At 42.8% G+C, this 26,182-nt stretch overlaps 2 protein-coding genes across 3 annotated transcripts; both read left to right on the forward strand.

Moving 5' to 3' along the window:
* Window positions 1–123: 123 nt before the first annotated feature.
* LOC146191267 (LETM1 domain-containing protein 1) lies at window positions 124–20,034 on the forward strand. Its single transcript, XM_084601755.1, has 10 exons — window positions 124–211; window positions 411–595; window positions 1,033–1,145; window positions 2,839–2,921; window positions 6,251–6,338; window positions 6,424–6,513; window positions 12,250–12,351; window positions 12,431–12,577; window positions 12,676–12,772; window positions 19,837–20,034. The coding sequence occupies exons 1-10, from the start codon at window positions 135–137 to the stop codon at window positions 19,914–19,916; spliced, it is 1,062 nt and encodes a 353-aa protein (XP_084457881.1). The 5' UTR covers window positions 124–134; the 3' UTR covers window positions 19,917–20,034.
* A 948-nt stretch (window positions 20,035–20,982) lies between these two features.
* EMC10 (ER membrane protein complex subunit 10) lies at window positions 20,983–25,630 on the forward strand. Of its 2 annotated transcripts, none has more exons than XM_084599905.1 (7): window positions 20,983–21,115; window positions 21,386–21,440; window positions 21,494–21,618; window positions 21,729–21,818; window positions 22,503–22,681; window positions 24,974–25,070; window positions 25,390–25,630. In XM_084599905.1, the coding sequence occupies exons 1-7, from the start codon at window positions 21,056–21,058 to the stop codon at window positions 25,477–25,479; spliced, it is 696 nt and encodes a 231-aa protein (XP_084456031.1). In that variant the 5' UTR covers window positions 20,983–21,055; the 3' UTR covers window positions 25,480–25,630. The 2 variants fall into 2 exon arrangements, with proteins under 2 accessions (XP_084456031.1, XP_084456032.1); XM_084599906.1 differs by having other exon boundaries at window positions 21,506–21,618.
* The last annotated feature ends 552 nt before the right edge of the window (window positions 25,631–26,182 follow it).

Here is a 26,182-nt window from a genome sequence, read left to right on the forward strand (position 1 = left end):
TTGAAAATGTACAAAGAATCTTTGAAATAAAATTTTAAATAATAAAATATTTTGTAAGAACTGCTTTTACAATTTGAGAGTTTTGCCGCCCTTGGTTTTGCCGTTTTGTTTCGCGTTGTAGCCTACTCTTTGTTATGGCGGCGCCGTGCTGGTTGTTTCGGAATGCGCGCAGTGGTTTCGGCCGTATCAAAAATGGGTCCTCTCATTATCGGTATTCCAACTCTGACCATACTTTATTTCTGTGCTTCCTCTTTTTGTGTTTACTGAAAGTATTTCGTTTACGTTGCGGCAACCGTATTATGCTTCAAATGATATTGTCCTGAAGTCTTGCATACGACTCACTGATGCGATCTTTTAATCTTTTTCAGGGCTTTCTCTGCAACATTAACGTCTTTGATTTTATCTTCCAGAATTGCGGGGTCGGTTTCGAGGGCCAGCACAGCTCCGTCTAAGCAGTCACCAAATGCCATCGTCAAACCGTTAGCCAAAACGGGGCAGTATGTGATATCGAAATTCAAGTTTTTTCTTGAAGGATACGACAAAATATTGAAAAAATTCCCTGTCGCTTATCGCCTGCATCAAGTGTTCCTAATTGGTAAGTTTCTGCTTCCAACGTGTTGCTCGATCCATTGATGTGCCCTGTTCTAGTATTGATAGGTTCCTTTGGTTCCCAGCTCTACCGGAACCATAGTCAGGATGTACTATTCGAAATTGTCAACAGCCACTACCTTCGCTTCTATTTCTAAGGCTTGTTCTAAGCGTTAGTTGGATTATATAAGTCAAGCTGTGATAAATAGCTATAATTAACTACTAATATTGTTACGCGCGGCTGTGGAGGTAGGTGCGCCTAATGCATTTGCATCATCTCTACCTCGCCTTTTTTGCTAGTTGCCCTTACATGCTTTGCGAATTAATGTAAATGGTTAAAACAAAAAAGAACAAGCCTTCGCATCCCGTAGTCGTGTTGCGCAAGAAATTATCTATGAGTGAAGTAATGGTGTACCCCTACCTCAACATGCAAAAATGACGCAGGTACAAGGGATCTGTACCAAGATGTTCGAAACTACATGAAGATATCCCAAGACTTAAGAGCTGGGAAGTCCGTGAGCGAGCTTTCTAGGAAAGAGCTCGAGCTGTACTACCAGGTTTGTTTCTATGGTAACTTTTTCTAAACATCCTTAGTCTGCACACAAGCAAAATACAAATGAAGGCAGGAATGCTCTTATGTAAAGTATCCTGTGCTTACGTATGTACCTTCTTTTTTGTGTATGTGTGTGTATGAAATCGAGTCATAAGAACTGATGGAAACCATTTGGCATCTTGGACAGCACATGAAACGCACTTGCAAGAAGGTCTAGGGTGTGCAAGGATTTTGACACATTGAGTAGTTTTGTTAATGGTTCATTGTATGTAATGGGACCCATTCGCTAGCGAAAGCAAAGAAGGTTGGTACAGTGTCAGGACACACGACTTGGTGTAGCATGAAGAAGGAGAAGGTAATCAAGTTTTAAACCAGCACAATGCCTTAGTGGCGTGCTTTCATAACAGTAAAATGGACAAAATGCAGCTGTGAAAGCTTCACATACTTGCTCAGCAGAATGATATCTAATAACTGCAGTATTTTGCAGTGTAGCCTAGCAAACAAAAGGTCCTTAAGGCCTTGGTATACCATCTCGGCGGAAAAATATTGCTTTTTAATACAAAGTGGCTTATAAAATGCTTATATGCAGGTGTTGGACTTTTTTTGTTTTTATTTTTTAAAAATTCGATGGATTTTTTAGTATTCATTTCAGAATCAAAATTTTTTTTTGCCAATATTATTTTCAACGAATGAATTGCGGACCTTTCTTGGTTTAATGTGGCATTCCCGAGTGGTCGAAAGCCACCTAGAGTACTTTGGCCATTTTGTTATCAGCATAAGCAGTTTATTTGCAGGTACATAATATTCAAATCATAGTATGTACCGAAAGCTGTTCTTGTATAAGCAATTTTTGTTGTCATTGAAGAAATAACTCAAATAAACGAGATAACTGGCAGACAAAAACTCCAGTGGAAGTTTCCTTCTAAGTTTTAGGCTGACGTGTTATTGTTCAGCTGTATCCCTGTCCAGCAAGTGGGTGAGAGATCATGTGAGCTACATGTTGATGGCATCGATAGAATTAACATTCAATCCTCACAGTAGCCATGCACGGTTTTGTATCAGCGTTCTGCAAGCAGTTGATAAATCTGCTTAGCCAACTGGTCATGGTAGTGAACAAACAGTATTTAGCTTTAAGGTATTTAAGAGCCATGTAACGTAGCAGAACAATACATAAAATTGCTCATCTGCACTGCTTATCTAAGAATGCTACCAAAAAATCATGACCCTGGCTTCTTTAACTAGTTCACTTTCAACTTTGAGTGTTATTCAAATGCAACAGCCAGCTACTTATGCCTCGTGTATCAAGAATACTGGCCTTTCTCGTTTAAATCCAGAGTTTCAAAACCTGAATTCAGCATGCTTTCATCTGTTTTCATTGGTTTAAACTGAAAAATCTGGCCCCTAGTCATATGGTGCTTCCCTTTAATAGGAGGGGGGGAGTCATTGTTTCCAGGAGCTAAATCTACAACCTCAGTCAGAGTAAGCTTACACATAACAGCATTACAACTTGTTCACTGCAGTGAAGCCTAAACTAAGTTGCATCATCTTTTTAAATAAATATACCTCTCAGGGTTCAGCAGATTTTTAGCAAAAAGCCGCAGCATATTGGAGTGCAGAATAATATATAGTATTTGCTAAGCTGAGCACAGCTCTGTTCAATAAAGTATGCAAGTGAATTTTATTCTTGGGCTTTTCAGGTTCCCCGGGATATACTCAAGGTGGCACCCACACTACTGGTGATATCTCTGCCTGGAACAAACTTTTTCATGTTCCCTCTTGTGTAAGCCAGCAACACTGCTTATGAGAGCTCATTTTTATCAGTGCCTTGGCACAGTAGTACAATTTATGTTTTAGATTTTGCATGAATTTTTGTTCTGTGCTGACCATAATAAGACTTATCATGACAAGAAGTTCTACTTTGTAAGTTTGCATGGGTGTGGGGGAATTTGAAAATGGCAGTGGGAAATTATTTTGTGAAAAGGCCGTTCTTGTGTCTGTGTGATAGCGTAAAAATTACAGCTTTTTGAATGAGCAAAGATCCACCGTTCTTTTAGTGTTAATGTTCAGAAGTGATGAATGGTAATATGATTCATACAATCACATGACAATGCAACATCATTCGTATATCCCCTTAGATGTCAGTGGCTGGGCTGCTGTAATCACCGAGATGTTTAAGCAGTGTGCAGTGGACTAGCGCATCGTCGTCGTCAGCCTGACTGCAGCCACTGCAAGACAAAGGCCTCTCTCATATCCCTGTGACTATCCCTTTGCTGTGCCAGGTGCATCCACATAACCCTTGCAAACTTTTTAATATCATCTGCCCACCTAACTTTCTCCTGCCGCCTCCTTATACTCTTCCTTTTCATTGGAATTCAATCTGTCATCCTTAGAGACCACCAATTATCTTGCCTTTGCATTATATGGCCTGCTCGTGACCATTTGTTCTGGTTTTTGCATGAAATATCATTAACACATGTTTGCTTTGGGTCCACTCTCCATGCTTTCTGTCTCTAACACTACTCTTGCCAACCTGCCAATTTTTGTTCCATAGCTCTCTGCATTGACCTCAATTTAAGGTGAACACTTTTTGTCAGCATCCATGCTTCTTCCCCGTAGTGCATTGTAGTTATCTGTAAAAGTCTTCTGAAAAAAATTTAACTCAAGGTGCCAAACTATGCAGTAGTTCAATGTGTAGTATTGTGGCAGCATGTAAACCGCATATTTTCTTACAGTAGATACATTGTATACACACTGCCTGCTACCTTACCATAATGTAAACATTCTCTGATAAACTACGCTTACTAAGTAGCCGACCTATTTTTTGGACTCCAATCATTCGGACTTGCGCAATATTTCGGACTTTATTCAGGAACCATCGCGTGGCCCATAGGAGCGTGTACATTTTCACGACTGACATTTCGGACTCTATGATGTCCAAAAGTTTTTTTTTCGGACCAAATTTGGTTCGAGCAATACTGTGGAGATTGTTTTTTGGCTTAAGGCTCTTTTTTTCGGCATCACTTACCTGAGCGGGCATCGTTTTTGCAAACAACCACTTTTGCGCAGCCATGAAAGCTAGGTGAAGCAAATGTGTGATGTAAATGGGACCTGACAGCACAGTCACATTCTAATCGTAATGGAGGAAATTAAACATTTCCATACCTTGAGCATCTGCTATTGAATTAGCTGCTTCGGCATAAAAGATCGTGCTAATGACATTTCATAGCGTGCACGGTTGTAGATGGATGAGACTAGATGAAGCGACCACTTGCAACCTTGGGTGAATCATATGCTTTGTAAGCCTAAGTGCTTTGGTACAAGCTCAAAAATGTGTGGCATGCGCTTGGAGCACCATGTTTTATTTATTTATTTAAACATACCATAGTCCAGTTCAGGGGTTATAGCAGGGGTAGGTACACAAAATGTGATACAATGCATATATCAAGGGCAAAGGAACAATAAATAAACACAACACACAATACCTTAAGATGCTAAGACTCAATTGCCGATGCAAAAACAGAAGTTGGTAGTGAATGAATGTTTCCATGTAATGAGTTCCAACTTTCCACAGTGTGAGGAAAGAAACTGTTTGTTAGTAAGAGCTAGAAAAGGTTGGGTATTGAGATTATGATGGCTTCTAGTTGCCTATGGTTCTGAAAACGAGATATGCTGTCCATCTGAAAGGCAAACGGCAGAATGCACTATAGAATAGAGGAGTTTTATAGACTCATATTTGCGGCGGGATGAGAGTGGTTTTATGTTTAGGGAAGACATTGCAGATGAGGGTGAAAAGCTATTCATTAGGCCCATTACCTCAAGCCCATCAGCTCCATCTTTACTTTGCACTCAATACCTATAAAATGTCTTGGAAGAATTAAGCAACACTAGTTAACTATTATAGGACTACGCAGTAACTTACATATTTCGTTGTGACATTGCAGATACGGAAACAAGAATGGCAGCAAACATAAAATTCATAATGACAGACCAAAGTTGCTTCACATACTTTCATATCGAAATGAAGAGCAGAAAGTACAAGTTACTTTGTTAATGCGAAATGAGCTCAAACAGTGCAAATCATTATAGCACGTGCTTGGAAAATTAAACAGGGAAAATGAAAGGGTAGTTTTAAAGATGAAGTAATTGAACATTGAACAGTGAGGGAAAGTTGCATCAGTTTATGATAGGGTGTGAAGTGTGAGCCGGGAAGTGCATCTGCCAACGCTAAGTAGTGCTGATAGTACCAAAGCATGAGAAAGACATTATCAGGAGGAAAAAAAAAAATTGGTTGAAATCATTTGAAAGGCAGTCACGCATATTAAAAAAAGTATACAACACCTGCACTCTGCCAGTACTTGCGCATATGACTGAAAGTTTAGGGCTAACGAAAGAGCTTGCACATATAAACTGAAACTAAGGTAGATAGGTAGAAAGAGAGCAGCATGCTTTATAGAGGACCAATTGAGGTTGACAGTATTGTAGTAGAAATTAAGCAAAGAAAGCAAGTGTATAGATGTAGGTCAGGATGTATATAAGGTGGTGAAATGAGACGTCTGGGTTAGTCGCTGATAGAACATCTTGATACAGTAAGTGCATAGAAACATAGGTCTTCTTATACTAAAACAAACTAACAAAACAAATATGTGAGCGCAGATTTCAGTAATATTTAACAAAAATATACAGGACATACTACTAGAGGTAGCACACTCAAACACAGCTGACTTAGAATTGGTGATGAAGGAATTGAGAAGATAAAAACTCAGACAAACAGCTAGAGGAAGACAATGCACCGGGTCCATTCTCAAGACTACTAATGGTCTGTTACGGTAGGAGTGAATTGTGAGGGAAGCAAAGCACAGCCATCGTTGGTCGAAGGCCAGAAGTAAATATAAGAAAGTTTGCTGTGTTGGGGTGGAAGTGGCTGACGCAGCGCAGGGACAGATTGAGTGGAGGGCATTATAACAGGCATTTATTCAGTAGCGAATAGGAGTTGGGTGCTGATGGCGAGTTTTTTTTTTAAATCCCGCCATGAATGTGGTGCCTCTGCAGGACACCACTCACTCTTAACAGATTATTGCACCTTGCTTTGATGCTTTTATCTTTCTGCAGGTACCTTTTTCCAAGGCACCTGCTGACCTGGCAGTTTTGGAGCTTAGAGCAGCGTGTTGACTACTCTGTTGCAGCACAGAAAAAGAAGGTAGCAGCCTGCCCTTGCTTTTGCGCATCTATACTTTTTCACTTTCAATTGTCTAAAAGCGACAGCTCTGTTTTTTTAAATGCAGGTCTCCAATTTTCGTAATGTGTTTCGTCACCTCCAAGCCAAGGTGCCCAAGGGAGAAGAGGGCAAAGTACTGCTCAGTGTGTTTCACAAGGTGATCTCCATTCATATTTGCAATGAAATGCCATGGTGTACAGTATTTTGTGGTCAGCCACAACTGAGCCATTAGTGGCATGTCATAGCTTGTGTTTTAATTGTGCATGTAAATAGTAATTTTTTTCCGACTTCAGCCACTTTTTCTGTGTATTGAGCGGACTTGCTTAATGCACCAACTATTCTTATAAGGTTAAAATTTTTGCTAAACGAAGGTATTTCTTCAGGAACAGGCTAATGGTAATCTGTTGCTTTTTTTTTTCCCCCAGAACAAGCAGTAACAAATGATATAACTTTGAGAATCTGAATTCACTGACAAGCACTTGTGTACTTTGGAGTTTCTTCATGTTAGGGTGACAGTCGTCAATCCAATAAGAAGCTGCATGCATGATGATGCCCACACATGCAAGCCTGAGCAGCTGGAATTTTACTAGCCCCATTCACAATTCGCACATTTCCACAATGCCACTGGTAGTGAATGTCATGTTCAGTGTACTTTCTTTCCTATGGTCAGGAACAGCAGCAAAGCATGGCGCTTTGACTTCAAGGGGATGCGCAAGGTTTTCGTATGTTTTTTACCTATTTTAACGACTTGCCATCATGCCTAACACAGGACTGTGCACCATGCGCTGATGGCATCAACATGTTTATAACAGCTGAGAATGAGGATATCATTGATGCTTTGGCTCAAAGAACACTACTAGAGCTGTTTTTATGGCTACAATTCAAATAAGTTAATACTACCACACACATCCAAAAGTAGAACCATAATCTTCAGTGCAAAAAAAACTTGCAACCTTCTTCTCAATAGCACCGCTTTGCAAAGAGTTAATGAAACAAAATTTCTCAGAGTTTCGATTGATAATCAGTTAAAGGAGCGCTCACATGTTCAACAGGTATGTTCAGAGGTTTGCAGAAATATACCCATATTTTATAAATAAAAACGCTGTTAGTTCAACCTTTCGGCATCTTAATATTTTGAACGTCCACAATAGCATCCAGTAATGTATTAAAAATGTTATGTTTAAAATATTGAATAACAGTGATTTGCCCTTCTGTGAAACATCTGCGACGAAACAGTAGCTACTCCACTCGATCATCTACAGCTTCTCTACAGGTCCCATACATTAGAAATAGTTATGGCGCTCATTCCTTTACATGTACTGCAATAAATTATTGGAACACACTACCACCACACATAGAAAGCATAAAAATCTAAAAAATCTTCAAAAGAGCTAAAGCAGCACATTCTGTAAATATTTTGAATGTTTTATTTTTACTGACCAAGTAACATCTGATGTTTTTATAGCCGTGTAATGTTCATTTTTTTTTTCTATCTTCCTTTTGAGTGATTGCTTTCATGACATTATTAATCCTACGAACCCCTTTCACAACTCCGGCTCAAGTTCTGGGGTTCTGCCTCTATAGCCAATGCAATGTATATAATGACAAATACAGATTGATTGAATTCCTTGAAAGCAGCACACTTCCCTCTGGTGTGTACATCAGGATGCTTTTGAATGTTGCTTTGGTGTGTTCACAATGAAACATGTTGTGTACAGGAAACAAAAATTTCAAAGCTTAAATTTCAGATGAAGCAATTGTAAATGTAATTTGTCGTTTGTCTTGTCGCATGCATAAAACTGGTGTTGATGGTCTACATTAAAGATCAAAACAGAGGTATAATAGCACAAAAATGTCTCCATAACACATTCCCAAGCTTTCGAAGCTCTATTTGTCTTTGATTTGCTCATGAGGTACAGTAAGTAATTAGCAACAGGCATTTGAACACAGTGTTGGCTGTTAGGTAAAGCAAAGCTCTTTAATATTTATTACCAGTTGCGAAACATCCCATAGGGCCCATGTATCAAAAAACGGCAGTTTTGATTCATCAGCATTTTGATGTGTACAGATAGTGGCGGCGCCCGCGGTCTTTAAAGTAAACTATATCTAAGTTGTAAATTTTCACACTGTTTATAAATGCACAATCACCTGTCAAATAAAATCAGCTGAAGCGGTGCATTAGTAGAAATCCTTAGGCGTAAGAGTCGTAGATATAACTTAGAGGGAAAAGAAAAACAAAGTGATTTTAGATGGTAATTGCGGCAATAGCAAACAGCTTTTATTGGCAGCTTCTAGATAGGGCCACACGTCATAAACACCGGAAAAACTGCCTGCTCAACCTAGTCACTTTTCGAAGCGGAGTTTCCCAACTGGTATGGTCAAAAAGCTGAGCTAAAGTAGTGCGGCACTGACTTTTCTGAGTGCGTAAATTTTTGCGCCTTGACTGTATTTCCTGGTGCTGCAGTGATGGCGAGAAAAAAAAGTGGAGGGACACTTAAACTCCGCCTCCAAAAGTGTGGCAAGGTGGTAGCATTACTAGTTCTTGTCTGCAGGCTCCTCACGCAGATCCCCATTTGCATCCGTTCACTTCACTTCTCTCTTAATCAGTAGCTTTTATTTGTGCCTCGATTATCTCACACGCTCATTACTGTACAATTGTAAGGTACCCCGTTTTGTCAAGGACCACCCGACATAAATACCTCCTTTAATGAAGTTGTACGGATGTACCCAGAAATGTGGCGCAAAAAACACAATCACATGAGAAGAAACACAACACAGGCGCACACTACCAACTGTAATATGGATCTGAACACGCACTTCCTCTTCACTACTCATCCTCTTCTACAGCCAAGTACATCTTCTTCACACACCTCTTCTTTGCCAAGGAGATAGTAGCACTTTCTTCCCCGCAGAACATAAACATCGTCCAAGCATGACAGTCACCAATTCTACACTCAAGTACATCTCCACACACCTCTTCTTTGCCGAGCAGCTAATACCACAATTGTCCCAGTATAACACAACCATCATCCAAGCAGGACAGTCACAAAAGCAGTACTATGCAGCACTAACTTGCCCCTCAAGCTGTTATTTTGTACGAATGTGCCTCTGTGGCTTATAAGGGCGGCATGTCTAATGGAGGATCGAAAGGACCTGGAAGGCTTGATTTCGATCTTGCCACCCATCTCAGAGGCAAAGTCCGAGTTGGCAGCACATGCTAAAAGTGGTGTCATGATATTGCACCACCCTACAACCACTGAGTGCATGGTCATGTTCCCTGCCAACTACCACCTGCCAGAACCATGCCCGTGATATTTCACTTCAGTGCTGCTAACTCAGACACCGAATTTTCTGGAGAGTGAGGCCTTTAACGCTGTCACATTAATACGGCAAGGACGCCAAAAGTTTGACTAGTAACGCAGATGTTTTGGAATGTTTGATGTAAATTTAATGAGGAAAAGGTACAAAACAAAAGCAATCTGTGAAGTCACTTGCACTTTCCTTTTTTTGGGATGTGGGACGAGGACAACAATGGGTTTAACACATAGTCAGCAAAAACATGATCATGGAGTGCAGAGTATTTGCTGTTCATCAGTGGTGTATGGGAGTGTACTTAATGTGTTCTCTGTGAGTTACTTCATAACCGCTCTGTAAAATTATTAAGTCCAGTGGCCAGAAAGTTCGCACATTTTCAGAGTTCTGTAAGTGGCATTCTAAAAATTACTTGAAGAACTTATCACATTTTCTGTTGAATAGTTGTACAGTTTCTGTGTGTCCTTGCACATCCACGTTGTAATTCAGAACTGCTTTCAAGGTGTCATTTACAGTATTTCTTTTCACTGATTGATGTCACACGAGTTTATTATGTAAACAAATGACATTTTCAGCACTTTAAGGTATTCATGCTTGCAAAGCAAGCAAATGGAAACATGTATCTAACTGCAGTTATATTAGAGCGTCTCTAAACCATGAAGGTGTCCATATAGAAAATTATTTTCTTTGTTCATTTTCATATGATGCCCAGTTTGAATTGTTCCTATCATAGCGAAGAAAATGACTTAGTACCAGCTCTGTGGGACTGGTGAAGAACACGGAGGAAAATGGCGGAGTGCACATGTTGGTTTGGACACAGCACACTGTGTGGTGGTATTTTCGCCCCTACCATGAAACCCTGTAACGAAACTCCCCTCTACAATTGGTGGCGGTTGTGGGATACCTGCACCCGCAAGGGCAACCTGGAACTTCGCACCCACAAACTGCCAGTGACAGGTACCTCTGCAATGACCACGCTGGACCAAGTACCAGCAGCTCTGATGCCTTTCATCGTGTATGCTGGTCCCATACACCATATTGATCCCCCTCCTACAGCAGCACCAATGATCAGGATGTTGAAGACTGGATTGCATCCTACGAGCATGCGCCTACAAGTTTGAGCATGCTACGAGTTTGAGCATGGGATGTCATTCTCAAGCTCAGCAATGTTAATTTCTATTTGACACATGTTGCCAGGCTAAGGTGCACGAACTCTGAAGCAGACCTGCCTACTGGACCCCTTTCAAACTAGCTTTACGGATGTGTTCGGTCATCCAGTGGTATGCAGCTTCGCACCGAGCACCGCTTGCACGAAGGTACACAGCACCAGGCAAACATTTACAAGCCAGATCGAGGATGTCATTGACCTTTGTCACCATGTGAATGTGTTCATACATGAGACCAAGAAAATTAGGCATATCCTGGAGGGAACTGATGAGTGCACATTTCAAATGCTTTTGGCATCAGAAAAGGATACTTGCAATGCTGTTTTTTCTGCCTTGGCTGGTCAGTGCATGGCTTTTGTGGAGTTTATTGTGAAGTAACTATTACATCTGTGTGCTTGTCACCAAGACTGCCCAAGGTTAGCCCTCTGTAGAAGTGGTGCGCTGTACTCTGCCAATTTCTGCAATGATCATGTGGCAGAAAGTAGAACTGTAAAAATTGTCATTATTTGGAAGTGCAGTTGTTTTTAAAATGGTGAAAATAAGTCTATAAGGTGCAGTGGGACAACTGCATGCTAATATTTGCAAGAAGAGAAGCACCACTAAGAGATGTCATCAAGTGGCTGCTTGGTGGCACTGTGGAAAGGGGGGGGGTTATGATTGGCAGGGTAAGAAGAGTGACCTCATTGTGCATCACATATAGATCTGAGCACCCCTGCATTGGCTGTCACTGTAAATGACAGAGGTGACAGAGAAAACGAAGCAGGAAAGAGAAAAAATTGGCAGTGGTTTAGCTCCGGTTAAACCTAGTTGAATTACAAAAGCAACAGCTGCATAGCTACGCTTACAAAAGCTTAGACTACGCGCTGAGCAGCGGCTGGGTTCTCCTTCTCCATAGTTGGCCAATTCTGGCCGCGCGCTCCTAGCCGTATATACACCACACACACCTCTTCTCCACAGAGCCAACCGAGAGGGTGATGCGGAGCTGGCGTCGGCTGTGGTTATGACGCCACTTCTCTGGCACCGGCGGAGCGTGCGGCCGCGCCGGCAACTCCGACACACCAGCTGCTGCCTATGACGTCACGCAGCTTCCTCGCGCATGTGCAGCTTGAGCTTGGCCCACGCAGTGCCACGCGAAATGGCTCGATGACTAGCGTAGTGTTGCTTTCGCAACAAAAAAGCAGCCTTGTTGTTTCTCCCTCTTGTCTCTATTATTTATTGTTGTTCCCATAAAAGCAATTTAATGAGAAAGTTGCGCCCAAGGCTCTTAAAATGCTTTGCACGCAAGTGCAGGGAATTTCGATATTTATTCTGTCTGCTATGGTGTTACCTATGTAGCCCAGCAGCCTGTACAATGTGCCTACTATCATAGAGCATGCATAGGAGATTTTCTGCTACAACTTTGTTCCTTCATGCAGATTGGGAGTGGAACGCACCCTACAGTGGCTGAAGTCTTGGCAATCAAGCAGTACTTTTCCTCAAAACCTCTTTCTTTGTCAAGCCTGGGCAGAAGTCATCTGGTAAGGATACAAGCAAGGTATATAGGATAGTATTTCTGTTGAGGACCATTTGCCATTGCGTTCACGGTTTGCTTTTCAGGTAGCACTGTGCAAGATTCACGGAAAGAGCGCATTTTTTTTTGGCCGGAAGCGACGCCTCTGGAAGCATGGGGGCTTTGTACGGGAGATGGATTTGGCTATGGCACGAGAAGGGCTGGGCCAAATGGATCTTTCTGAGCTGCGATGGGTACATGCCTTATTTTATTACCTTCCTGTGATGCGCTCTGTATAAGTGTACTACCTCTTTCTCTCATAACTGATGTTGGTATTTGTCTTGTGGTTCAGGCATGCTTCCTCCGTGGTTTGAATCCAATGGGCTTGAGCAAACGAGACATGGTTTTGTGGCTACAAGACTGGATACATGTCACTTCAAATATTGAAGGTATGCTTGAGGTTTTATAAAGTAAATTAATGTTGATGTCGTCTCTAATGACATCTTTGCTTTAGAATAAAAAGGGGTTTTGTTCGGTTTGTGGGGCTTAACATCCCAAAGCCACGCGACTCACGCTGTGAGATAAGCTGTAGCGGAAGGGTTTGGAAATTTTCACCACCTGGGATTTTTTAACGTGCACTGACATCCATGTGCTCCATCCATGACATCCATGTGAAAAGCATGGCATCCATGTGCTGTGTGACAGCACATGGATGCCATGCTTTTTGCCTCCATCAAAAAGCGGTCGCTGTGGCCGAGGCAACCTTTCTGCACCCTTGGGCGCAACTTTCGAGTCCTGTATCCACTGCACCACCACATTGGGGCTCGAGTGAATGAGTATGTAAATTATCATCAAGGGCTGAGCAGAAATCAGCTTCTGATGATGATGGTGAATGGTAAAGGCATCCAGATGCAAAGTTACTGTTGACAGTGCCAAGGAAGCAGGGGCATATTTTAATCTATACAGATTTGCAATTGGTCAGGTAATGTCTTTGTAAGTAAATTTAGAAGCATACGAGCCTTGTCTACCATGACTACTGCTGTATAAACCATATATAGGTCGACCCCCTTACTTTGAAGTGACAAAAGAAGAGGAAATAAAATGCGAAAAATAACCGAAGTGCATATATTTACAATATCGGCTGTGTCCTTACTCACCGAAGCTACAATCTCATTCCGAACTTTCAGCAGCACCATCAAGGTCGGCTCTTTTTCAGTGCATCATCTAGTTCCATCACGCGTGTTGCTTATGCAGCATTTCTTGAAAGGTTGCACGCGAACAGCCTACTATTGTCCACGCCAATCCCACATGCTCTTTCTGAAATGTCAAAGTACCGCTGAATGAGCGGTTATATTGCTATTCGCTTTGGCAAACTTCTTTCTGGAAAGGTGCTCTAAACTTCCTCCACAGCCTCTATTCCTTGATAACTAGGAATTATATTTTGTCATAGGTCAAATGAAACAGCGCACATAAAGAAAGACATGGCAGTGACTGAAAAACAAAAAAGCAAGCACCTGCAGAATGTCAATACAGCTTTGGCTGTCCGTTCACGAGCAGGCATAGAGTTAAAACAACCAAGACTAGAGCGAAAGCAGTGGCGGCGTTCCCGTCTGAGCCCTCTCCACTGCTTTGCTAATTGTGTTCGCAGTCGTGATGGTAATTCGCGCATGGTAGCCAGCACTTTCCACACGACTTTTGGGCCAGATCTAACGCAAATTATGGCGTACCAACCTGGCAGCATCGGAAAAACGGGGACCATGGAGGCCGCATGCGTCGCAGATCGCAGTACATATAGTGCAGCGCGGTGCATGGGATGGTGCTGTGGTGCAATTCACTATTTGTAGTTTAACATTTCCTAGTTCGCTTGGCAAGGTTAGATGATGGTGTGAGTTAGAAGGTTGGTAAAGATGGTGACGAGTCCTGCGGAGCGAGACATGAAAATCTTTGTGGAAATACATACATATGGAAAAGAAACGTAGATGGGAAAATATTCCCATTCGAAACCATAAAAAAAAAAAAGTACTTGCACATGAAACAAAATGCCTGAAGCCTTTTGGCATCTTGTTTTGCACATAATGGTGTCACTGTGCTGATACTCGGTGCATGAAACAGCGGTAAATTAGGTGGTGCGGAGCTCTACCGCGCTATGTGCACCTATTGGGCAAGATAACGGATGGTAGTTAAGTCATGTGACAGTGGCTGTGGTGGTCTTCATTGTGCTCTTTATATTGCGAGCGAAGGTAAACCCACTCTCGCAAGAGTATTGGCTTTTCTGGTGGTTTCGGGTGTCCTCTTGGACGCCAGGAACGGGTCGCTAAACTGCTGACGGCTCCGAGAATAGAGTTTCTCGCGCATGATCGACAGACAGGAAATGACTTGTGCAGTATATGCTGCAAGTAGTAAAACACGGTAACTTACAGCAGACGAAATGATACAAAACTATCTCAAGACAGCTTTATCAGCCTCACTGAAATTTTACAACTGTAAAAAAATTGCAAGGTTAAAGCATCTTTTTCTGACCTTTAATTGTGCATATGTTTACTTTTTAGTGCCTTTTATGCGAGTAAAGTGAAAATAATGAGCTAATTTTATTTGTCAAAAGCCACCAGTGAGTACAGGCAACCATGCAAGTACCATGATGGCTCCTAGGCACTACAATGTAGCTACACAAGTGTAGAAAAACCTCCTCACCGCATCGCAGTTTACCCCCCGTGAGCAGACGTGCCATATGTTGCTAAACTGTGTTTCACGTTCTGCTGAAGTCTGCTATATAAGACGAGGGGCGACTGTAACTTGCTTTTTTCAAGAAAAAAAAATCTCGACTTATATTCTGTTTTATATGGTAGGTGGTCTGTGGCAGTATTTTGACGTTTAAGTGGGGAATACAAATTATTACTGTCATCAGGTGATAACTGTGTTTCAGTGACAGGGGGTACACGAAACACTCTGGACAGTATTGAAGGACCTTGGGAGTCCCAGCTCAGTGGATAAACTGCTTCAGGAGTTGTGCAAGGGGAATTTGGCCTTCGTATGGGTGGTGTGACGTCTGCTCGAAACCAGTGGAGGTGCAGCGAGGTTTGAGACAAAGGTGCCCGTTGTCTCCCCTTCTCTTCATACTGTTCATTTTTCCATTGGCACGACGGCTGGAGACGAATGGCCTTGGCTTCAACCTTATTTACATGGAGGAGGGGAAAACCAAGGAAAGATATCTTCTGGCGCCTTTAAATGCTGATGATATCATTATTCCAGTGAACTCGAGCCAAAAACTCCAGACGCTTCTGGACATATGCTCAGAAGAAGGAAACAAACTCGGCCTGACATGCAAACCAAGAAAGTCAGCGGTTATGGCGGGGAATGACGCCAGCACCGACACTACAGAGCAAAGACCAGTGTGACTCCAGGAAAACGAGGTAGAATGGGCAGATACATACACATGCCTGTGCGTCTTGCTCACAAGTGATAGGCACTATCTCCATGATTACGAGACAAAGCTGAGAGCAAAGGCAGTGCAGCGATGGACCTACTTCATGTACGGAGCCGTTTGGACTTTTAGACGTTTCGACGTGAGGCGTGCACTGTGGAAGCTGAGGGCTGTGCCCTCTCTGACATTCGCAAAAAGCGGTACTGTGCCTCTCCTCTCCAATACGACAGGTCCTCGAACTCTGTCAGCGAGAAGCCGGACGTGTGGCCTTGTGCATACACCAATATGTCCCCAATTCTACTATCCAATGGGACGTCGGTTGGTCTACATTTGGGGCCCATGAAGCCAAGGCCAAGCTCCTATTCAAGCGATGACTCAGTGCACTACCTGACCGCAGGTAGGCCAGAGAGATGTTCAAGTATGCGCACCTTCTCTGCCTACTCACCAAGTGGATCAAGCGGACTCAGCGGCTTGAAAAAATGTTCGAGGAATCCGGAGTGGAATTGACAGCAGCACACAAACCCACCTGCCGCCGAAAGGTGTGTGACAAAAATCAAAGAAACTGAGACAGCCTTGTGGAGACGGGTAGCAGCATGTGAGTTGTCCCTAGCACTCTAGAGCACCAACAGAGCAGTGATCAGAAAGGAGACCATCTACCATAACAGTGGAAGTGGCCTCCTGTGGCTAGGGTTGGCGTGTTTCTCACCCGACAACTTCGAGCCAAGTTCTCCCCTAGGCAGGACACGACATGCTCCCGATGCCAAACTGCCGTGGAGATGGTCCAGCATATTGTGTTGGAGCGCTCACATCTATTGCCACCTCTCCCTCCGACCACGCACGCCATGCGAGACAATGATAACATACTGGCAATAACACTCTGACTGCGCCGTGGAGTGCGTGACACAAATTACAAAATCAAGGCAGTAGAAACAAACAAACGACACTTTGCACACTGGTGGCGGGGATTTATGTTAAAAATGCACTGGCCTTGTATGGAACGCCTTTTGAGGCCTGATCCAGAACCCACTGTGATTACCCATTGAACAGGGTTTGGGCCATACCATCATCATTACTGAAAAGGTGCTAGTAAGTGAAACAAGAAAGTTACCTATTTCATTAAAGTGTTTTCGCATGCTTCTAGCACTATAGCGGAGCAAAAATTATTCAAGAAGTCTGGACTAAAAGAGAAGCCATATTGAGTCAGTTCTTGAAGAAATCACCTAATGAAACAATCAGCTTAGTCTATTATTCACAGATCCCCTTCACCATGAATATGCAGAACATGACTGGTAGTAGTCGTTTGGGCCTTGATTTGTCAATTGTCTGTCCAGAGGGACATCCAAGCTTTTTCTTTCTTAATCTTCAGTGCCTTGGAAAAGACGACCTTGCTATTTGGTGTGAGGTCAAGGGAGAAGTTCCCGATTTTCCATTGTCACTGAGGCAGAGCTTGGGTTTTCGTGAGTTGCTTACAAAAGCGGCCTTTTTCATTCTAAACTATAAACAAGGAATTATGTTTTTCCTGTCATTTTCTTTGGTGGGTACATGATTAACATCAAGATCAGGAGGCGAAGTGGCACAGCCGACTTTTTTCCCTACGACTCGCATGAGGCAACACAGTCTTCCCCTTGGGAGCAGTACTCTTTTGATTTTGACTGCTCAGTTGAGAATACTGCTCTAGCTCTCACACTTTTATAGTCTTGGATGGATTTCATCATTGAGCTGCTTGTTTTCAGCAGCTAGCGATGCACTTTGACTGTGAAGTTCTTCAGCTAGGGTGTTCATATGCTCACCACTAAACACCAATGGATCAACCTGTTCTTTCAGTTTTTTGACATCCAGCCCAGGGGTCAGCAGCTTTAGCAAGGATTTGCCAAAGACAGAGTCAGTTAGATGTTCAGTCGTACTGCTTAGTCTCCATGTCCTCAACCTTTTTTTTTTTTTTTGCAAGTTTTGCATTTTTTGGCATGGTGCGAGATAAGGTGCAAAGAAGAGGAGAGAGCAAGAAAAAAGTGCACGTCGGTGGCAGCAGCAGTAGCACAAGGAACACACTGTGAAGAAGTAAACAATGGCATGGACTAGTCTGCATAGACAAGCGGCAGTGAAAGATCTGCTGGCTGTGCCACCACTGCTGCCAATGAATCGCTGTCCTTGTAGTCTGTGGCCTTTGCGGTGACGCGCATTGATGGGAGTACTAGCACCCAACAGCGCAAGTTGTTGATTCCATCAACAATTGCTATCCGTTGTGTGCAAGTTATCAGTAGGTAAAAATGGCTATGAGTATTTATTAATTTCAACCTCTTTGAAATAAATGACATGCACTCGCATTGCACAGCGCCTGGGTGACTTTGTGTTTCACCTCCACTGAAATGGTGCCGCTGTGGCTAGAATTCAGTCCTATGACCTTGAGGTCAGTAGCCATATGAGAAAGCCACTGATCCACCATGGCAGGTCTTGTCACATTTTGGGAAGGACATTTTCCTTGAATATGAGAATAAACCTTATTGGTCTTGCTACTAATAGCACCACTTTCTTGGAGTGTGTCACAAAGTCTGTGCTTGCCCTGTTCCTTCACTTTTGCGGCAGCTGAGTTCGACCTCCACATATATACTCGTTGTTCCCCGCAGCTGTCGGTTACACGGAGGGGTAATATACGATCCTCCAGTCTGTTGGCCAAGGGTTTGATGAATTCGACACCTGCTTGGCACCGGGTGGTTTTTATTTTTGTTTTGTAAACATGATTTCGTGGAAGCGGTGAAGTCGGGCACATATTTACGTTTGCGGGTCTCTGGCCTCAGGTTACAACAGTTTTACCGTCTGGAGATGGCAGGGACGGAAGCACGCACCATTTGGCTTGGAAAAATTGGTTTGGGTGGACGCATGTGCGATGTTAGCTAGGGCAGTGGTTGGCAGGCGAGACTGTGGAGGTCTCTTGTGGTGAACGCAGTAACGGCAACCCCAAAGACGCATGACCTCAGATCACCTGTATCCACGACCACCTAAGTCCTCCAGCAACCATCTGCAGCTCGATGCTCCCTTTTTATGCTCCCCTTTCTTTTTTTTTTTTTGTGAAGCCACCAGCCAACCGTCAAGCCGCCCACCTTATTCTGACAGAGCGCTACTCTCGTTGAATTTTTACTTTTATAAAGCAGTCTCAAGCTGTTTATGCTAGTAAGTTAAATGAGTCTTTTTTTTTTTGTTGTTTGTGTGTTTATTTTCAGTGCAGAGTTTTGAGTATGACACTATTTTATATCCCACAGTTGTGTAAGTGAATATCAAAAAGCTCTTCTGTGCTCTAGAAACGTATCACTACAGCATGGCAACAAATTATTGGACATGACATAACTAATACAGTAGAATGTTACTAGTTGGTCAGACATGATGGAACACACAGCTGAATAGATGACAAAATGTGCGCGCACGCACGCACAGAGAGAGAGAGAGAGACAAGGACGATGCTGCTCCCTTCTTGTGTGTGCGTGTGTGTGTCTCTCTTCTATGTTTTGTCATTTATTTAGCTGCGTGTTTCATCATGACATCACTGCTGGGCAAAAAGTGTCGTTACTCTGGTCAGCATTTTTTGTCAGTTTTGTACACACTGTGTACACATCTATCCTTGTCCTCATAAAGTGGGAAGCAGTTAATAGGAGTATGGGAGCTTATGGCTTTCCTCTTAAGCATAAGTAAATGCTACCAAAAAAAGGCTAAAGCATTTTAGTGGGATGCAACTTAATAAAACTCAATTGGCAACCATGGGGGATGGTCAATCGAATCCCGTGTTACTGCACTGATCTCTCATAACAGCAAACAAAGTCAACGTTTTGATCATTTTGCTATATCTGCAAGCAAAGTTGCCAAATTATCTAGCTTATGTTTTGATGGTTAAAGTTTCGTTTTGATACCAAGAAATGCTTTAATGACAAACTATCTTTTTTCTTAGAAGAATTGTATATATGTGGCACTCACCATGTAAAATTGTGTTCCATCTGACTGTATACTTATCTGTGTGTTTAGTTATCTTCATTTGTATACATCCTTTGCAGTATCAAGATCCACACACGGAAAGCTTTTCTGCCTAATTTTTCTTTCTTGCAGGTGACTGCATCTCGTTGCTGCTGCATTGTCCAATTTTGCTGGCGTACAATGCCCCAAGCAACTGGATTTTGATCCACTGATTTTGCAGCGCCTGCCAAAGGACTGCTTCAGTTTAGACTAGTCAGATCGCATTTACGCTGTAATAAAATTGTTTTTGTTAATAAAAAGGCGTTATTTATAGATAAATAAATTATAAAATATTTTGTCCTTTGTACCGTATATGGTTGCACATCTGAATACATATGCTTTAGAGTATGGGTTCATGTGTAAAGCCCACCACAGGAGGAGAAAAAGTTCGGGACACTTCGGACACGTGTATGAAGGAGAAAGCTCGCTCTTGCAGCGACGTCCGATTCGAAAACGCTTGCTGCGCTTGGTGACGTGTTGTGTGAGGTGATTAGGGCATTCAAACAGAGGCACATAAATCTATAAAAATCACTCTTACTAATTATATAGATTAGCAGATGCATGCCAATTGGGCAGTGTAATACTAGTATGACACTGACTGCAATACTGCATGAATGGTTGCATCAATTTTGATGTGAAATGGGAAAGTTTAGCGCCAATTGAAAGCCTGTTACTGTTAGTGATGGCATAAGAGCAAATTGAACCCTAGAGACAATAAGGCAAGGGGGGGGGGGGGGGGGGGGACATGGCACAGGAGTATCTGTTCATGCAATTGCCCCACTCGTCACTTCGGTGGCAACGGTTGCTATCACAGTCACTGTTGAGCAAGGGACTCAAACCTACACGTTACGCGGGGTTCAAACTCCAACCTTAATTTAGGACTAGAAGCCTTGACCATAATTTGGGACGAATCCTCTAACCTCTCTCTCCCTAAAACCCACACAACCTCTGGTCCCACTTTATGCGCACAACTTCCGTAGTAGGTTCCAAGGACAGGGGTCATGACACGAACCGTATAAGGTTTTCTCCTTAGGAAGCTTTTACTGATAACTAACATGACAACTGGCCTCAGTCCAGGATGCGGACTGGAACCTGACAGCGGTGGCCGCGTTTCAGATCTCAGTGCACATTAAAGAACCTCATGTGCCGAAACTATTCCACGCCGGAATCAAATCAACAAAATAGTGCCTGCCGTGCAACTGAGTCGCGAGATGCAGCTCGAAAACTACTGCAAGTTGGCAACCAGTCACGTCATAGTCAACTACAGACAGATTCATATCCAATCCAGCATCGGCGAACGTGATTCTGAAAAATGCCAAACTTTATGCTAACAGTCACGATTTTTATCGTTGTAGCTGGATGCGTTCGTGCGGTAGGGTCACCTTCTTTTCGAGAGAACACTGATTGGTCGTGCTTCTTGTATTTCATTTAGCTTGGCTGGTTTTCAGTGTTTATCACTTACTTGCATCATGCGAAACCGGTGCACCTCTATCCCAAGAACACAGATTATTGGCCGAGTTGGCGCGTTGCAATCATGTGCTAGCGCAAACGAACAAGGACAGAGAAATACGTGGGCAACACGAGCGTACCTTTATTGCGATCATTCGCAATCATATTCACATTGCTGTTTTTGCTGTTGCAGAATGACATTGAAGACAAGCAGCTGACGTTCACAGTGTCTCACTCGTTTGACTCTGGTACGTAAATTCTTGGAAATGAGCGTCGCTAGCGTTAGAGGGGAAACAAACAGTTGTCTTTGCAGGTTCCGAGATTGAGTATGTCACGAGAGGTGTCCTCTCTGTTCCTCTTGCCCGACCATCGGAAAGCGTTTTTCACCAGACGCCGCTTTCAGATTCCGATGTGGCCAAGCTGAGAGTCAGTATACGTTGATTTTGAATGTTAAGATCGCAAAAGCAGTTGAAAAAAAAAAAAAAAATACAAGTTGTTCTCTCTGTCTCTTTTTTTTTTTTTTTTTTCCTTCGCAGATGCTTGCGGAACAAAACGGCCTGTACAAAGTGCGGGTAGCCCACGATCAAAATGATGCCTCGCTCGCTGTGTCATCTTTTGCAAAAGCTGTAAGCCGATATCTGACCCGAACAGTTCTACACCTTGCGCAGTAGATGCTGTTTTCTGATGGTTATGCCAGGTCTACGCGACGTAAATCCTTGCAAGCATCTAACGCAATCGAGGATCTGCGTTACAAATTTCCCTCTTCATCCACGATAGATCACTTCTTAATTAACAACCGTTTGTGTTTTATGTTGTTTTCTTTTTCTAATATGTCCTAGATGATGCGTGTAGATTCTAGGGCCCGTATTCCGAGCTTGCTTCGTTATCGAAAGTGTCGCAATCTCCACGACCTCTAGTCATCTCATTGGTAGAAACGCCGGATCATGATGATGCCGCCTCTTCCGGTTCCGTAAGTGGCAACATCTGGTTCCGCCGTTTCGACCAATCAGATTACTTGAGGTCACGTGAGATAGCGACACTTCGATAACGACGCAAACTCCGAATATGGGCCTAGGTGCATAATGCCACTCTTTCTTGTTTTTAACTTCAGCGTCATATATTGTTTGAAATATGATAGTGAACTAATGGCACTCATTCAAAGTACTGTTTTTTTCTTGGATTCCTATGCCCAGCTGTTGCACAAAAATGCTATATCTTAAAATCATGTGCTTATCTGACTGCTCCAAACTTTACTGTGCATTGCTGATACCATGATCAGTTATTTTATAGGCTTGCTCTTCTTATTGCAGTGCTCTCTTTACGAGTCTGAGCTGAAGGACCACTTCACACTGACGCTGGATCGATCTGGCGCACTGCTTGGGGTGTCTGACTTCATCGGGCAGCACTGCACTGGTGCGCATATTCCGGACCACAAGCTGGTGAACTTCAACAGCACTCTATTTGTGTCAGTAGTCAACGTTGGCCCAGGGTAAGAATAAGAATTAAAGATTGCCCATTGTTTTGCTGATTGGTGGCTCACAGACGTAGTCAAGGGCCCCTTTGTGTTGAACCACGCATAGCCTGCACAGTGCAACCTGGAGCAAGTAGAAATAAGCGGTTTTGATGAGTGCACGAGTCTTTGCAATGCTCTCCATCTGCTTACATGGCAGCCACTGTGGCATCTGTGCAAGCCATCTGGTGATTATGGGCCAAATTTGTATCCTATAAAGAAAACAAAGTGTATGGGGGTATTCGCTTACATCAGAGAGCCTGCGATTTTATGGTGCTAGCATTATGGGCATGCCTGCTAAGAACCAGTAATACTGATCTGCGAATATTTCAGTCATTTATGTGCTGTGGCCACACAAGGCTGGTTTCACATCATTTAGGCTTTGTCTGCAAACACCATCGACAGTGTCTCTTCTTTTATGTCTTTAGTGCAAAAGTGCTAATCCGGAGCCTAGGAAAATCATCTAATGTTGCATATCTGCTTAGTGTTGGTGCCTACCGAGGAATCACACAGATACTGTGCTTTTCTTTCCCCCAAAACAAGCCCACTAAACACATTTAGTCTAGTAAGTTTAGATTATAGGGTTTAACGCCCGAAAGTGACTCAGGCTATAAGAGATGCTATAGTTGGGGGCTCTGTAAATTTTGACCACCTGACACTGACAGTGCACTGACATTGGGCAGAACGTGGGTGTCTTGCAAACTCTGTAAATAGCAAATTAGTGTATAGGAAAGGTGAGGCACACTGTTTTTCACTGTTCTCGCAGAACACTTGAGCCGCGCCCTATGGGAAGGGAAGAAGGTAGGAGTGAAAGAGACAGTAAGGTGCTGTAGTGGAGGGCGATGGAATGATTTCCACTACATAGGGCCTTTTATGTACACTGGCATCACTGCGCCAGCTTCTCGATGCTAAGTCACCATGCAAAACCATGGGATAAGTGGAATTAAACCCTGGCAAATTTTTTACACTGATAACTGTGTTTGAAACTTTTTTGGTGTTTCCGACACTGTAAAGCATGTAGCTGCAGTAGTACGTCATAATGGGGCACCTAAAAAAAGCATAAAAGGATCACTTGATCGTCATCTGATAAGCTCAAATGATCATGATGGTATATCGTTCAAACCTGCGGGCCTGAAAGTGTGCCCTGCCAACTTGAATTTGCTAGCTGTCTCGATATGCGGTGCTTTTGAACAGGGTGGGCTCTACTGTCTTGATGGGCACATCTTGCATGCAACTAGCTGTCACTAATATATTAACATGTTACAGCATCTGTACTCTTATAAAAAAAGTTTCATGAGATAGGATTAGCAGAAGGACGCTCATGTTCAAGACATTCTCAAGGAGAAGGCACATTTGATAAATTAAGCTTTGTCTCTTGCGCATTGATGAATTGGAATGGATTGCAGTAATGAGGCCACTAATGCCAGAATGAAATGGTAGATTGAAAGGCATACTGGGGAGGAAGAAGCCTTTGTGGCATTTCGGAAGATTGGCAAAGCAAAAGAGGCAAATGATGCAGATCATGCACTGTAACCGCTCTGCTTCAGGTACTAAATACTGTGCAACAGCTGGCTAGTGTGCCCACATTTAGTGTGAAAGCACTACTTCATGGGGCAAATAAAAAAAACAGGAGATATGACCGAAGCCCCGACTTCTGGCCTTTTGGGTGTGTTGCTGGCAGGTGGTAGTTGGCAGGTGACATGGCCGGGCAATGATTCGTCGACGGTTTCTGTGATGTCACCTGTCAAAAAGTTATAGACATTTGTGGTCGCTTACATTAAACGTGTGTGTGATGTCAGCATTGATGTGTGTGTCACATGGTTTAACTGGATAATCTTGCTGATAAGCCTGGTGATATCAGTCTGTTTTAAAATGTATATTGAGCCTGATCCTTTTGTAGCAATTGTCAGAGGCCGAGATATGCCGTGCAAATCAGCATGCCCAACAGTGGGCAAGAAGACAGCAAAAACAATGATGTCTACATCTGTCGTCTACAGAGATATTCTATGCCAAACTAGTGCTCTTACACGTTATACTAGGTTTGGCCGTGTTAAACCTGTGCAGTTTTTTTAGAGCCCCGCTGACACATTGCTGTTCAGCCACAGTGAATAAAATGTGTGTCTCACCTGCATCTTATTGCTATCTGCATATCTGCCCATATGATGGCTAATAACATAATAAAAGAGCCAGTGTAATAGTGACTGCTCAGTACCGTTTCGTGACCACATTTGCCACGATGCGATTCCTCACCTTCTTGTTTATTTCTTACAGACCAGACACACAAACATATATTCGACGCCTGGAGCAAGAAAAGGCAGAAAGAGCACGTGGAGAAAATGCTGATAACCGTTCCTTTTTTGCCAAATATGTAAGTATCTTCCTGTGCTAAATGGTGCATGTAGTGATGAATTTGATTAAGCTGCACTTCTATGCGCAACTTTATTATGCACAACTTTGCTAAAAGCTCATTTTAAGCTGTATAGCCTGTATAGACACAACCAACCAGTTTTATTGGTTGGCTGTAGCCTTTGCCATAGTTAAATAATTCACTTTCCCAAGTGCCATTTAGCAGTTGATCACTTTCATAATTTTCCCTTGTGGGAGGCAGGTGGTTCAAGACTTGTATATCTTTTTTTTATTTGCTTAAGCCTGTTTTACTATGCAAATAATCCATTTTTACATTCCAGTGGATGTACATCATGCCACTGCTCATCTTTCTTCTCATCTCTGGTGCTTCAAATCCAGAAGGCCAAGGAGGTGGAAATTCTGGTCGATGAGAAATAGATCTTAGGTAAATGGAGGACCACCATTTGTAATATATTCACTTACAAGCACGTCACCTTTTAGTAGTTTCTTTGTGCACTCTGCAGTGATCTGAACCAGGTGTGTGATTTTTATTAATAAAAATCTGTTACGTCATGCTCTCAAGAGGACATGCTTATTTTACAAATTGAAAATTATCTGTTATTCCAAAACATGTATTTCAGTGCTAGAGAAGATGACAGGAGAGGGAAGGATGCAACAACGACCAACTTTAATATTGATGCTCTTTTTTTGTTGCGAAAGCAACACTCCGACAGCCAAAGTGAGACCTCGGGTGGCCGCAGCTAGCCCTGAAGAAGTGTAGCTACAGTCTCCTCATAAAAAAATCAAGCCTGCCATGACATTTAAATTCACATTACCCCTATGCCACGGGCAAGAGCTGCCAACTCAGGTCGTTCCTTTCGTATGGGAGGGTTATGTCAGAATCAGCCTGCCAGAACCGTTCGCATTCTCGTTACTCCTACGACACACAGGCACGTCCATACAGCTTAGTTGAAGCGTAACTTTATATGTAGGCCGGTAGCTTACGCTCCCGCGTCATACCCTAAAAGGATGAGCTTAAGTGTCCCCAATAATGTAGCACCTTACACTGATAGGGTGTGACAGGAGGGAGAGAGAAAGAGAGCAAACTTTATATAATGCAAAAAAAAAAATAAA

The sequence above is a fragment of the Amblyomma maculatum genome, chromosome 4, assembly GCF_055883805.1.
Source record: "Amblyomma maculatum isolate TAMU_Amacu chromosome 4, ASM5588380v1, whole genome shotgun sequence".
NCBI lineage: Eukaryota > Metazoa > Arthropoda > Arachnida > Ixodida > Ixodidae > Amblyomma > Amblyomma maculatum.